The sequence below is a fragment of the Apiospora aurea genome (assembly GCF_038362705.1).
Source record: "Apiospora aurea strain CBS 24483 chromosome Unknown utg000007l_segment0_segment0, whole genome shotgun sequence".
NCBI lineage: Eukaryota > Fungi > Ascomycota > Sordariomycetes > Amphisphaeriales > Apiosporaceae > Apiospora > Apiospora aurea.
This window is the reverse complement of record NW_027117394.1, coordinates 1,899,068-1,913,546: the sequence shown is the minus strand read 5'-3', so window position 1 is coordinate 1,913,546 and position 14,479 is coordinate 1,899,068. Positions and strand designations below refer to the sequence as shown.

Below are 14,479 nucleotides of genomic sequence, written 5' to 3'. Positions count from 1 at the left end.
CTTGTCAGCCTCTTTCTTTCCCTTTCCCCTTAATAGGATTGTCACGCGAGAAATACGGAACTTCAGCCACCGCCCCTCCTGCCCGACGGAGATTCGCATCGTCGCCAATTCCTCTTTTCCTGATTAAGTGTAATCAGCATCCTCCGCCCAAGCAGTGCCGCAAGCGTGAGGTCCGGCTTTGGGCCACTGCACGCCGCTGGGCTCGGTAGATGCTTAATGCACGTTTCCTCCGCCACCAGTGAGACATGCTGACATGGGAATTCTTGGGTCTGGCGTTGATATTCATCGACGCAGGTCGACCTTTCGCTGTTGAATGCCTCCAGCAACTTTGGGGCACATAATTGTGTCAGCAATCGGGCGTATTTTAGGCTCCGGCTGTGTGTATATCTCAATTGCTCCCCCCAAGCTGACTGGCCAGGATTTGGTTCTCGTATATAACCCGGCCCTCCAACCTGATGCAGGTGTGGCCTCCTCGAGCGCGGGAACCAATAGCGCAATGAACTCGCGCCCACCACCGCAATGTATTTCTGCGGTGCTCCGGGGCTTCTGGCTCAAGAATATAGCACCCTGGCCCTCGGAATGGCTGATTGCAGGGACATGACAGCGGCAGTGCCAAGGTCTCGGCAGACAGTCCTGGGTGGCAGAAACAACAAGCAGTGCATTCCTCCGTAATCACTGGGCCTTACCGAGTCTGGACATACCTGATACATATATTGCAGATTTGACCACGCATCCATCTATTGCGCTCGGACCGAATGCGTGCATATGGTAAGTAGCATGTCGTGTAATCAGGTTGCGGGGACTCTCGGGGCGCAGGCCGAACCGTTATCACGATCCTGTCAAGTCCGTGGGCATATGTATCATGATTCTGGCATATGTATCATGGTTTTGATCACCTGACAAGACATGCCTTTCCCATACCTTCCAGAGTTGAATCGAAGTGAAGAAAGTGCATATTACATAGATGATGTCACATATATTCATGTTCGTATTTCGCGAACATTAGAAATGCTTAGGTATTAGACGACTACATATACGGCAGCATCACTCAATATTTACTGAAATGAATGGGTGATGACCGATCTCCTTATCTCCTAAAAACGCTTTATCCCGAATTACCCCTATCAGTCTAGGCCGGACAGGAGGCGGGATAAAATATACCACCCATAAGCATCTTCAGCAGTCACCCCCAATAGAAACACGAACTCGGTTGAAACATCAACTTAATCAATTCCCTCCACGAATCTGGCTTGAAAGATGTACAACAACACGGGATCGCATTTTGATAGCAGACGGGAAACGCATGCATGGCTTAGAACCCAGTGTAATCCTCTTGGTAAGAGATCTTTCTCATCTCGCCCAGACGGTTGCGAGCTGCCGACAGTGAGTTCTCGAGTTGCAGGATTTCGACCTAGATGTGACGGAGCAATTGTGAGTAACGGTGCCATCGCATATAACTACTTGTCAAGCAAAGGGAAAGTCATTTTTTTTAGAAAAAGAGACAAAAAGCGTACCTGTTGCTCCATTTCCCGGACCTTGAACTCGTGCGCGCCGAGCTTGGAATAGTCCACTTGGTCCTCCTCCTGGCTGCGGTCCTTGATGAGGGCCTGGACCTGGCGGACCAAGGAGCGGCACGCGGCGCCGACGGCCTTGCTGGCATCCTCAAGGCTCTCCTGGGACTTGCTCATGAAGCCGGCCTTGACGCGGCTGGCGGCGACGAGCTGGGCGGTCGAGGCCGCCACGTCGTTGGACGCCACGATGAGCTGCTCGGGGCTGTTGCGGCTCGACAGGACGCCGTCGGCCGTCTCAATGAGCGTGTTGGTCGACGTGGCCACGGCCTTGGCGGCCGAAATCAGACCCTCGGTCCATCGGTTGTTTTTCTTGTAGAAAGCCGTCGCCGTCGAGGAACCACGTCCGGCCTGCACAATCTCCTGCTGCGTAGCAGTGGCCGCTTTGATGAGCTTGCCAATGGCATCCGTGATCGCCAAGGCAGCATCAAGAATTGTATCGTTGACCTTGAGCTCGTAGGTCGAGTACCCATCGCGAGGTTTGCTCCTCAGCTTGGCAAGTCGCGCAGCCGCCGCCGCAATGGCATCTGCAGCTTTGCTAAGCTCAGAGTCCACAAGATCAGCGATATCTCCCTTGTTATTGGTCAGTCGGCCAGCGAGGGGCGCGAAAGCCTCGACGAGCTTGTTCAGCTTCTGCAGGTTCATTTGGACGTCATTGTTGCTGTTGATAACAACATCAGTCTTCTGTATGGGATCCATGCCCTCCAGGCGGAAGCTCTGCAGGCCACGGAAGAACTTGACAGTAGAGAGGGCGGCCTGGCGAGCACCATTCATCAGAGCATCACCCTTCTTCTCTTCGGATGCCAGTCTGGTAAGACCCTTGGTATTGCTGCATACATCGGCGGCTGCCCCGGAGTACACGTTAATCGCCTTGATCAAATCCGCGTGTGTGGCGTTGGGACCATCCGCAATGAAGTTGTTGAAGGCCGTGGCAAACTCCATAGCGCTCGCTGACGCCTTCTCAATCTGCGACAAAACATAGGCCGGGGAAGCATTTTGGTTACCAGCTTGCATAGTGGAATCCAGCTCGTATAGAGCATCATCAACTCGCGAAACACCAGACTGCAGTACGGAGTCAATGATTTCGTTGATCTTGTCCAGGTTGGCCATGATAAGCGCATCAATTTGTCCATCAAGGACTTGGTCGGTATCGCCCTGGTTAAGTTTGAGTTCATTCAGCTCGATCAGAGTCTGATCCATGCCCGCTTTGTAGACCTCAAGCTCCTCCTCCTTTTCGCGGAGTAGCGCCTCGAGGTCGGAGTCACCGTCCCGTAACTTGTTCGAAGCTTCATCCAAAGCTCGCTGCTTAGTGCGCAAGGCCTCCTCGAGATCCGACATCTCTCGGTTATACTTGGACAGCATAGTAGAGAGCTCGTTGCCCTTTTGTCGTTCGAGGTTATCGGCGCGGTCGTTGGCCATACGCAGCTCTCGCTTGAGCTTCTCGAGCTCGTCCTTGTTGCTGCCACTGAGACGGTCCTTGTCATGCATGGCGCGGTCTCTTTCCCGGATCATGTCGGCCAGCTCCAAGTTCTTGGTCTTGATCTCACGCTCCAGCTTTTCCCGCTTGTCGATAGCTTCCTGTGCAGAAGCGGCCTTCAGCTGAACGGACTTGAATTTTTGAAGGAGATCTAAATGCTCTTGGCGCAGCTGCGAGTACAACTTTGCTAGGGCCTCGTACTTGGTTCTCCATGTGTTAACCTGCTCCTGGAGTGCACGGATTTGGTCGTCTTTGCTCCCAATCTGTTGGCCGTAGCTGTTCTGGATCTGGGCCAGCTCGTTCTCCAGGCCCTTGACACGTTGATCGTACTGCTGGAGCATGAGCTGGTCACGCTCGTACTGTGCGCGCGCATTGAGGTTCTCCTGCTCGAGCTCGGCCAGTCTGCCTTGGGTCTGCCATTGAGCTTGCTGTTGCATTAAAGCCTCCTGCTCTCTCTGTTGCTGCTCTGCCAAGCGTCTTTGTTGCTCTTCAAAATCTCGCTGGGCCTGCATCTGGGCCTGCTGCTGCGCGTAGAGAGCTTGTTGCTGCCGCTCCTGCAGCACCCTCTGTTGCTCCTCGTATTCCTTGTTTTGTCTATCTAATTCGCCCTGCCAGAACTCGGCGATCTCGTCAGGCTCGTCTGTTTTAGGATGTGCAGGCGGTGTCGGCTGTCTCTCAATCTCTTGCTTCGGTCTTGCTGGCAAAGATGAAGCTGAGTCGTCTTCGGCCAGCAGGTTCGGGGGATCTTGCGGCAGTTTAGGGATTGTGATGAGGCTAGTCAGGTACCGCAAGTTCGAGCACTCATAATAGAACTTGACTAATCGGTAATGCTGAGCGTTGTAGCGTTCACGAAGCGGTTCCAAAGCGTCGTTGTCGCCCGTAGTGGAATGCATGGCGCGCAACATGCTGGTAATAAATTTATAGATGCCATAGCTCTCCTGCACCAATGCCACCAAGGCCGAAATCCTGCACTCGTTGTTGCCCACGTTTCGGAAATGCGAGAAGATGAGTTTCTGGAATTGTTCGATCTTGTCTTGGAGAGCCATCAGGTCGGTAATGGCCTCGTAGCCTTCATTAGGGTCGTTGATAACCTTCAAGCTGACATACTCTTCGTACTCGAATGTGCCGTTGAACTCGGGGTGCTGCTGGTGGAAAGACAGCTTCGCTAGGAGGAAGTAAACATATTCGCGAATCAATGGGCCGTATCCTCGGACGCCCTCGCCGCCCATTCCTCGGTTCAAGCTGTCTATCCAACCACGGTTTGCCATGGCTTCTCGGAGTGATACGGGGTGTCCCTCCTGAAGGATCCTGTGGATGGTGATCAAAGCCTTGAAAGTCTGGACCTCGTCGGCCATAATCGGTTGCCTATGATCCGCGGCACGCCAGTCAGCCATGGTTACAGCCCATACCATTGATGACCATTTACATACACTTTCATGCCAGCCCAGAAGGACTGGGAACTCTTGTGGTCCCATGTGTAAACAATGCAACTTCGCACATGCTTTCGCTTCGGGGCGGTCTCGTCACTGTTGGTGGCTTTCTTGATGTTGATAGCCAGTTCCTGTTCGGACCTGTAAAAGATGCTAGGGTCAGCGGAGGACATTATGACGGGAACACGCAGAGACAGAGAGCCGCAAGAGACGGGTCCGGTGTCCATGCAACGAACTGAGCGAGGTGGAAGCCATTCTGAGGGGGTTAAACGCACTTCGTGTGATCCATGCTACGGCTAGCCATGGTGGGCGGAAACAGACGGTTGCACGGCAGGCGTTGCCAGGAGGGTTGTTACAATTAGCGGCTGTCCACCGTCGCTCCTGAACCCGAGACAACTTGAGGGGGTTGAGCAAGGCAAACCAAAAGCGCAGCGGTTTGTTCAGTAACGTACTCGCAAAGCTACAGTCTCTCCAGAAAGGGCCCAATTCATCCCACCACCTCGATAACCGGTCAGGGAAAGATGGCGAAGCAACGCGACGGCGAAAGAAAGGGCACCGTGAGATGCGCCTATATAGAACTGGACCGAAACGAAGAAAAAGAAGGTTGATTTAGGTAGACAAATGACAGCGGTTGGAACTCGTTTTCTGTGACACAAGGCAACGTCAGCGTCCTTGGGAATCTGAATCCGGGACAAGACGACGGACGAGCTGGTATTGGCTGATGTAGCTTCGTGTTGCGCATGCGCCGAGCAGTTTGGGAGGCAACACTGACGCAGCCTGACAAGCCCAATTGAACGCAGGCCGGCCTTGGCGGAGTTCGTCCACCCCCTCGCCAAATTAACCCCTTATTGGGTCCCATGGTTTATTAGGCCTCTGCGTTCTTCCGCCAGAGCTGAGAGCTGCCGCCTGGCTGGAGCTCCAGCGGAAGGAGGGGGGGAGGACGCAGGCACTTACCCAACCCGGCTTAACTCTTAACCTAACTGCATGTGCACTGGCAGTTCCAGTTGACGATGGCAGACTTGGTGCACCCGCTGCCCGCTCAACCGCTATGTGCTATGTGTGCACTTGATGGTGCGAGGTACTCCGTACTAACCTACTACTTGGTCAATCGATCTGAAGCTCAGCTCAGCTCCGCGGCAGAAATTCAATGACGGGATTAGAGCTCCAACTATCGCCAACGCCATAGTTGAATCTACTTGCACAGCACCTCTACTCTATGGCATTCCGTTGACCGCACGACCCTCTCCCACCCGACGACAGCTGATGCTTCATCTCGAGATCTGAGCCTCTTGGCTCCTCGAAAACCATCCACCCAAGCGATCCGTAACGATTTACACAAAAAAAGAGCCCCGCCACGAGCAAAACAACGAAGCAGCCGACAAGATGCGCGCGACAACGGGCCTCCTGCACAAGGGTTTCTTCGGCCGCAGCCTGGACGAGTTCAAGCGCCTGTCCAACATCGCGCTGAAAATGGAAGGGATTAAGGGCCCTTCGGGGCCGCTGCCGCTGCACACCTTCGACGACCCGTCCGGCGTGGCCGACTGCAAGCTCATGTGCGACGTCGACATCGGCGGCTACTCCAAGGCGTCCCTGGACTGGGTGCCGGCGGAGCACTCGCCCCGACCCACGCGCGCCCACGCCCGCTTCCACGGCAGCATCTCGACGGCGCTGCCGCCGCACCGCCCGGACATTCAGCGGTCCGGGTTCGCGGCGTGGCGGACGCTGGACCGCCCCCCGACCGTCTTCGGGCGCGCCGTTTGGGACATCGACATGTACACGTACCTGGCCATGCGCATCAAGTCGGACGGCCGGAGCTACTTCATCAACGTGCAGACCGAGTCGGTCGTGCCCTCGGACTTGCACCAGCACCGCCTATTCGCGCGCCGCCAGGGCGAGTGGGAGACGGTCCTCGTCAAGTGGAACGACTTCGTCCGCACCAACCACGGCTTCGTCGTCGAGCCCCAAACCGAGATGCTGCGCCAAAAGGTCAAGAGCATCGGCATTGGCCTGACGGACCGCGTGCCGGGTCCCTTCGAGCTGTGTATCCAGCGCATGTGGGCGACCAATGATCCCAACGAGGCGGACAGCCATGACGAAGACTCTCAGGCGGCAAACGCCGCCGAGGGAAAATTGAAGAACAAGTCTGGAAAGAACATAAAATGGAGCGAAGACTGAAGGAATATGGTGCCAGTAAGCATCATAGATTGCAACAAATAAGCAGGCCCCCTCGGAGGAAGGGTCTTCGAGGCGTCCACACCAATTCGAGCGGAACAAAACTACGACTAAAACACATCTGGTACTGGGTACATATGTATTCATAATATCGTTTGCACGGTGTATATCACACAAGAAGTGCATTGATAAAACGGGAGGCTCCTGGGCCTTGTACGCTACCACGCAGTTGGCAAGACAGCTCACATAAGCTTTCTTGTGTAATAATATAACTAAGATCTCCCTCAATCCTTCAAAAGTGAAGCATCCCTCCTGAGGGCCAAGTATGCCGCAGCAAGGTCATTTGCCAGCTGGTTTTCACCGGAGATCTTCATAATAGTGGCTCTCTTGGCCATCATTTCACACTGCTTGATGATGTCCTCCATGCAGGAATAGTGATTGAATGCTTTTTCAATCGCCTCAGATGCCTTCGTCATATATTCCCTCCTCTTGTGGGACTTGGCTGGCATTGTACCTGCCATGCCCATATAAGCATCGCCAAGGAACGAGTATAGCTTGGCCGTCATCGCCGAATTCTCACATTCGAGGCTTCGTGGCAGGACCGCCATCAGGAGCTGGATGGCTGGCTCGAAGTCGCCTAGCGAATTCAGAATATTGGCGACAGCGCCGATAGCCGGCCAGAGGTACGGGATCAGGCGCGCACGCCATGCAACATTGGTGGCTCGGACGGCGATGGTAAAGGCCTTCTGCGGGCGGCCACAGCGGTCTAAGAGCTCTGCTTTTATGAGCAGAAGCCGTACCCGGAGGGCGATATCCTTGCTTTCGTCTCGCAATTCGGAGACCAGACCCTCGACTTTGGCAAAAGCTTCTTCGAGGTTACCCCGTCGGGTAAGACACTCGATGTGCAAGCTATCAATAACAAAAGCCAGATCTGGCTCGAGGTCTTCGTCTTTGGACTGCAAGAGCTGTGAAAGCAGGCGCTCTGCTCCATCTAGGTTATTGCGATGCAAGTCGCGGCGGAGTTTGATAATACCCCTGAATTTGTGCCAGTACTGGTTGGGCTTCCAGGCCCTAAGGGAATTGGCGTTCATCTTTTCCAATTTCTCCAAAGCTTCATCGTATTTTCCCTTGAGTGCAAGCATTGAGGCTTGGCGGCAAGTCACTTTCAGCTCGTCGTCGAAGAGCGTATGCCTTGCATGGCATCGGAGGAATATCTCGCAAGTGGTCGACGAAAGATAGGAGATCCCGAGTCTGTCCCATAGCGCAATGCTAAGGGCGAGTTGGTTTCCCATTGCGCTTTTCATATTCCTTTCGACTAGGATTTGAGAGCTGCGCACCATATGCTCGAGAGCCGTGGCAATGCTCTCACCATTCGATAGTGTCATCTTCGCCTCGCTTACGAGTGCTGAGCTCCAAAGGGTCCACATACCCGTCTCCTTTGCTTTGCTTCTAAGGAATGCCAGAGACTCCTTTCCTGTACCTAACATGCTGTTCGACTCGAGCTCTCGAGTTACCTCGGGATGTGCTCGACCGAAATGGAAGAGCCAATTCAATGCAAAGTTCAAGCAGGTAATATCTCGGTTTTCACGGGCCGTAGAGACCGTCTCAAGCATAGCAGATACAGCCTCCTTATAACACCCGAAGTCGGCCTGAAGGACAGCGAGGTTCATCAAGGCGTACTGGTAGAACAGCCGATCCCGATGTTGCATTGTGTAATCGAAGTATTTGTGTAAAAGGTCAAAGGATGTCGAATAATCCCCTGCTCGCCAGGCATCCAGGTAACTAGAGCATATATTAGCGGGCATCCCCAGGTATTGAGTATGCATAAATACCAACCTAAGATAATGAGACAAACTGGGCACCATGTAGCTGTCGTTCAGTAAGTCATGGAATTGGTGGCGTATCTCTTGGGGGATACGGTTGCCATATTCTGTTTTACATTAGCAACCAACTAGATCGCAATGCAGATCATATCTTACTTTGCATCTGCTCGATCTGAAACTCCAGAAGTTTCTCTATGTCATCAGTGCTGACAGGCAGTGTAGAGCTTGGGTCGTCTCGGAGCATGTCGCCATAAGCAACAGAAGCAACGGCTTCCACGCTGCAGCCCCACGTCATTTCGCCTTCCAAAAGTACGTTGTCGAAACTCAGTCGCTGGAAACTCGGTGTCTTCTTCCGGTAAAATGCGGCCGTGGTTTGGCGGTACTTGACAAAGTCTTTCCACAGATCGAGAGCATCGTGGAACCGAAGCCTTGTGAACTCTAGCTGTGCTCTCCGTATGAATGCCCCGAACGGGGAGTTCCGAGAAAGTAGTATTACCTCCGGTCCCGGGGGTGTAACTCCTAGTTCCGTGTCGCGCCGGAGTTCCTCTTTGGTCTTGACTAGCAGCTCAGACCGTCGCTCGAAGAAGTCGTGAAGAGCATCCAGCGAGTTGATCTTCCACAGCCTGTCGAGGAAGACGTACCACAGGCTGCGACCAGGCATTCCTGAGGCCGCAGTGTGCGGGCTCAGGACTTTTTCAAAGTCCGCAATAGAGATGACCAGGCTAACCGTACGCTCGGCCTTTTCCCATCGATTTGCCCCATTGGCAGGCTGGCCTGAGATATCGCGGTCTATCAAGTGCGAAGTGATGAAGGAGAGCACATCAACGATAGAAGATGTGGGGACGGCCTTGTCGACGTACAGCTCAATCAGAGCAAGCTGGCCTATCTTGGCCGGCGTAAGAAACCGGGACATGTCGTTGACTTTCTGCAGCAGATGGCAAGCCGGACTCTTAGGGGGTTGGCAAGTAACAGGAGTTTAACATGACATGTTCCACCCGCATGCCCATCAACAGCCACTTGCACCTACAAGGGCAGTGCAGATAGTAGGTCGGCAAAATGATACTCGAACAGCTGTTGTTGCATTCGGTTGCTTCTGCCCCTACGATGGAGACCGGGTTATGCACCACAGCTACACAAGGCAGAAAGCGTCAAATTGTCAAAACACAAGAACAACAGCTGTCGGCATTTATGCAATTGACATCTAGCCGGGAAGGTTGGATGGCAGTTGCTTTAAACTGATGCACAAAGCGCGTTCTTGCTTAACGCGAAAGGGTAATATGCTCCCTAAAATGCATAGGCTATCACGTGAGGAATCATTAGTAGTTTAATTGAAGCGCATGGATCCTACAGCTCGCTTAACTGAATAGCTTCTTCCACCACTTTACTTGCCTATTTGCATTTCTCCTTTGCGAATAATCCCGCCTAGAGATATAAAATGCATCATCTACAGCAGCTTGACATGGTCACCGTGACTCAATATTTCCTCCATTAGGTAGGCTCCGAGGTCCATCAAAGCCGTCGTCATAGTGCATCGTCTGCTAGCAATTCCATGTTGTCTCTCTGCCATCTGGGTAGTCTTGGGATACTATACCGCCCGACCTGCCCCAAGAAAACCACACACAGTAAGGGACATTATTGTTGTAAATTGTTTCTGCATTACTACCGAAGGGCTCTACCTCATGTGGAACTTGCACAGTCCATACTCTTGCTATATGAAGCAGCTACGTTCCCTCAGCAGACCATCTGTCAAGGCAGCCTATGTCCAACATGTCACGTGGTATGGGCCAGAAGCAGCCCCTGAAACCAACACCAGCACCCATCCATCTCACACCCTCCAACGCGGTGCCAGCCAACGAACAGCTGTATGTGAGCCCTTGCGAATGGACCACTGATACCAGTTGGGTCTAGTATTCAACAACACCCTCCAACACCATGCAGGTCTGAGCAGAGCGGTTATCCTTGACGTAACGTTTTAGCCGCAGATCTTTCAGCGCAGCATTCATGTAGTCGAATCGGAGGCTTTGTGCTCCGTCAAATCTAGGCCTTCCCTCCTGTTGAGATATTAGCCAATAAGTTTTCAAGTATGCCAAGGAGACTACTTAGCACTTACCATAAGCCTTTCGGTGTGAACCTGGTAGTCGACATGGGTTGAGCGGATCTAGTTGTCGCCAGTAAGTAATGGTGTCTTTGTTGGTTGTGCTGAAGCCACAAACCTTCATGCTTCTTCTCTTCCAGTAGTCATCACCAATGGCTACAGACAATTCCTTGTAGTGCAACTGCTCTTGTTAGCGACCCTCAAGAAAAACAGTATCAAGAAGACCTACCTCGGGCGTACTGGTTATGTTCTGGTCGCCTTTAGACTGAAAGCCTGTCAGTCAGTATAAAAGAGATAGCGGGTTTGGTCTTTGGGATGATGTCCACCAACTTTGGTCAATTCTGACTCGGCTTCACTGTATTGAAGTTGGTACTTGAGCCAGATGGGATACAAACTCTGAGGCAAGATGATCTCCAGCGAGCCCTCCTGCTCATTCCGCTTGTCAGTGCTACCATCCACGCTGTAGCGGCGGATAGTCGTCCAGTCCGGCTGTCGTTGGTTGCAGAGGAAGTTGCGCCAGGAGCTGCCCTTCTCCATGCGAATCGGAAACTGGAGTTCGCAGTAGTTGCGCCACGGGCACTTGCCATCGGCCTCGCGCAGGCTGAGTTCGTAGGTATTGTCGCTAAGATCAACTCGGGCCATCCGGCCATAGGTCAAGCCGCAGGAGTTGCCGGGAAGCTGCCACCATTCCTGCTGTGCCCGAGTGATCTTACCCCAGATCTTGGCAATCTGGTACACGGGGCGAAGGAGCTCCTTTGTCTCCCGAAGCAGATCCTCGCATGCTTTCACGAGGGAACTGTTAGCAATGGTGTACTTCTTCGCCATCTGACATCTGTTCTCTAGGTGAAGGCAAGCCATCTTCGTCTGCTTGTAATGCTTCCTGAAGCCTTCTCGGGCATCCTCGATGCCTGCGGGGAAGTAGGCACGGCGCAGCACCTCGTAGCCGACGTCAAAGTCTTCCTCATAGCGTCTTGAGATGATATCGACCCAAGGCAAGAGCTTACGGGCCGACTTCTCCATAGTCTGTACAAAGCCTGTGATGCGTTCCTGGCTGACAGCTTGGCGATGAGCGTGCCAGGCAGAGCCGAAGACGACTCTCCAGTGCCAGAAGCTGCTGAGGCGCTTCGTGAGCAAGCCATGCCAAAAGCGTGCCTCGATCAACAGGGAAACAACTTCGAACTGATAGTCAGAGAAGGGAAGTACTTTGGTTGTGCCAAGCCACTCCGGAATCTGCTCCTTAATATCAGACATGTGGACGACGAGGTCATTGAAGGCTGGCAACAGTGAGTTAGCGTTCGAAGTGCTCAAGTGAGTACGGCGTTATGATGTGGAAGCCTACCACCCGCAGGGTATGCTGTCCCCTTAATAGTGCCATCGAGAAAATAATCAGCAAGTGACAGCAGATCATCCATATCAAGGCCATGGTCGATGGTGATGCCATAAGCTAGCATCACCAAGCGCTCCTTGTTGCTGCTGTCCATTATCGCAGTTGGGCTGCAATAGCTTCCTGCTGGGAGACAGGATGGATGACAGCAACTACTGAAGCTGTGGACGAAGAAGAAGAAAAGCAGTGTGTTTTGATGGGGGACGACGCGGTGGCGCTATTTATCGCTAAGTCCAGGGGCTGCTTCAAAACGGCCCCCAAGGACAATCACCACTTGCATCGGCTACCTACCCTGTAGATACTGATTGTCCTACTGATATGCCCACCACGTCTCGCAGCCTTCAAGCTTCGGAAATACTTGGCTACTTTACATATCTAAATTCACTTCTTCACTTGACCGACACATCTCAGCCATGCTTTCTTTTTAGTGAACTGAAATTTTCCACCTTCAGTTAAACTTGTTGCGAGCTTCACATCTCGACCTCCTTCCCCTCCCTTTCCTTCCCGTTCCCATTCCACCACCCCCACTGAGTTGATCTCAGTGTTCGTTCCATTGCCGTTGTATCATTTGCCTCCACCTTCTTTCTCCTGTTCATTTCTACATACTTGTGCAATCAACACCAGTCCACTTCACCAACAATGGCTGACCACTGGATCCAACCTACTGCCTCTGCTGCTGCTGGACAGCAGCAGAATAACCCGAGAACACTCCAGACCATGTGGAACTCACTGGAGCAACAGCTGAGTTTGCTCTGCCAGGTCATCGCCCTGGATATTGGTCTTTATGAGTCCTGGGAGCCGATGGCGCGAGAGTTCTTCAAGCAGAAGATGGAGTAAGTGATTATTTATTACACCTGACCCAAACAGTCTTGCTTTTTTTCTTCTTCTTTTCTTTCTTTTTTAAATGAAATTCTAATCGGAGTTTCCCTTTTTCAGAGCAAGATACAGCTGTCAAGCCTTTTACCTTGCGGATTCTGGAAATCCTGGACGTGTCTTTCTTGCTCCCGTCACTGCCCTTGCTGCCGCGCAGATGAGCATTTGCGCCACTGGCCATGGCCAACTGCCCATCCTCATTGAAGGGGGAGCCACGCTGGCTTCAGGCGCTGGAAACCAACAGCCCGCCCAGGAGCAGCCTCTCTTCACCGAGGCTATGCAGCAGGTAATCAACCAGTCTGTTCAGCAGGCCGTCCAGCAAGCCATGCAGCAATCGCTTCAACATCTGTCACTCTCGCCCCGGAAGTCGACCAACAACTATGACAGTCCCAACACTCAGGATGGCTCGCCCAAGAAGCGGAAGCTGGAGCCGTCCCCGTTGAAGAAGAAGATTGCAACCCCCTCCAACGGTAACAAAAACCCACAGACGCCTCCTGCCAAGACGCATGGCCAGGGCTAGATGCCCGAGTCTGCCCCTGGTGGTAGCACTGGCTATCGCGGCGACGTTAGCACTGGCTATCGAGCTGAGGATGACGATGGCTACATTGAGGCAGGCAGCTTCATCAACACTGGATCGAAGTATCGTAAGAAGGAGTACGCATCTGGTGGTCCTCGTCCCGTCAATTCTTTCATGCTGTACCGTAAGCATGTGCACGGCGAAGTCACCGCCCAGAACCCTGGCGTCAAGAACTCCGAGATCTGTAAGTATTTATTCCTTTATGCATTTCACCTGTATGGCTTAAGCTAATCTAACCGATTCCTAAACAGCCAAGATCATCGGCCAGCAGTGGCGCAACCTCCCTGAGGAGGAGAAGGCCATCTGGCGGCTCCGTCAGGAACAGGCCGCCGCCCAACACGCCATCTTGTATCCCAACTACAGATACACCCCCAAGTCCAAGTACGAGAAGGATGAGGATACCCCGAGCAAGAGCAAGAGCCAGAGTTCCCCGAAGAAGCAGCAAGGTCAAGCCACGCCCAAGCCTTCCTACCAGCTCCCGCCCTCTCCTCCGTGGAACAAGACTTCGTTTGGAGACGATGTCAAGCTGGAGCCGATCGACCCGATCGACCCGGAGCTGGACCAAATGGCATCGACGGGTCCGACTGAGTCTTTCTTCGACCAGGCCATGACCGCAGAGGTCATCTCCGATTACCCGGCTATCACTGGCACCCCCGATGGAACTGGCGAGGCAGTCAAGGGAGCCAACAAGGACCTTGCCAACGTCGCTCACGATGACTCCACCAACGTTGCTGCCAACAAGGTGGAAATCGACAATGAGCTGCCGACTTTCGACATCGGCCTCGACGGCGTCGACAGCGGATTCTTCGAGATGGGCGACTGGGGCTTTGACAACACCATTGACATCGATGCTGCCATGCGGGATTTCGATTTCAGTCTGTCGACCTAAGCGGTGGGATGCGACTGGCAGACCAGCGAACGGTTTATGGAAGAGGTTTTTTTAGCGGTTTTCAGTGTTTTCAGTGTTTCTCAGACAGCGTAATAGTTGAATAAGCAGGGCTAGGATAGCAATTGGTTCGAGCCCGTTTCGCGATACAGTCTTTCACTTACATGGAGCTCCCCCGAATATCGATGAGTGCA

The 14,479-nt window shown here is 53.1% G+C and overlaps 5 protein-coding genes across 5 annotated transcripts; 2 read left to right on the top strand and 3 right to left on the bottom strand.

The window, feature by feature from the left end:
- Positions 1-1,312: 1,312 nt before the first annotated feature.
- On the bottom strand, positions 1,313-4,779 carry PG986_010860 (ANTH-domain-containing protein; the record flags this gene model as incomplete). The annotated part of the gene is made up of 4 exons (XM_066847082.1): positions 1,313-1,411; positions 1,515-4,410; positions 4,476-4,616; positions 4,751-4,779. 4 exons carry the CDS (start codon positions 4,777-4,779, stop codon positions 1,313-1,315), a joined length of 3,165 nt encoding a protein of 1,054 aa, XP_066696573.1.
- Positions 4,780-5,858: 1,079 nt separating this feature from the next.
- On the top strand, positions 5,859-6,650 carry PG986_010859 (complex I intermediate associated protein; the record flags this gene model as incomplete). Its single annotated transcript, XM_066847081.1, has 1 exon — positions 5,859-6,650. One exon carries the CDS (start codon positions 5,859-5,861, stop codon positions 6,648-6,650), a length of 792 nt encoding a protein of 263 aa, XP_066696572.1.
- Positions 6,651-6,931: 281 nt separating this feature from the next.
- On the bottom strand, positions 6,932-9,383 carry PG986_010858 (anaphase-promoting complex subunit 5-domain-containing protein; the record flags this gene model as incomplete). The annotated part of the gene is made up of 3 exons (XM_066847080.1): positions 6,932-8,429; positions 8,484-8,577; positions 8,627-9,383. The coding sequence occupies 3 exons, from the start codon at positions 9,381-9,383 to the stop codon at positions 6,932-6,934; spliced, it is 2,349 nt and encodes a 782-aa protein (XP_066696571.1).
- A 991-nt stretch (positions 9,384-10,374) lies between these two features.
- Positions 10,375-12,046, bottom strand: PG986_010857 (uncharacterized protein; the record flags this gene model as incomplete). Its single annotated transcript, XM_066847079.1, has 6 exons — positions 10,375-10,521; positions 10,581-10,628; positions 10,684-10,721; positions 10,806-10,830; positions 10,896-11,839; positions 11,905-12,046. 6 exons carry the CDS (start codon positions 12,044-12,046, stop codon positions 10,375-10,377), a joined length of 1,344 nt encoding a protein of 447 aa, XP_066696570.1.
- A 542-nt stretch (positions 12,047-12,588) lies between these two features.
- PG986_010856 (HMG box transcriptional regulator) lies at positions 12,589-14,288 on the top strand (the record flags this gene model as incomplete). The annotated part of the gene is made up of 4 exons (XM_066847078.1): positions 12,589-12,782; positions 12,886-13,292; positions 13,437-13,583; positions 13,651-14,288. The coding sequence occupies 4 exons, from the start codon at positions 12,589-12,591 to the stop codon at positions 14,286-14,288; spliced, it is 1,386 nt and encodes a 461-aa protein (XP_066696569.1).
- Between the last annotated feature and the right edge of the window lie 191 nt (positions 14,289-14,479).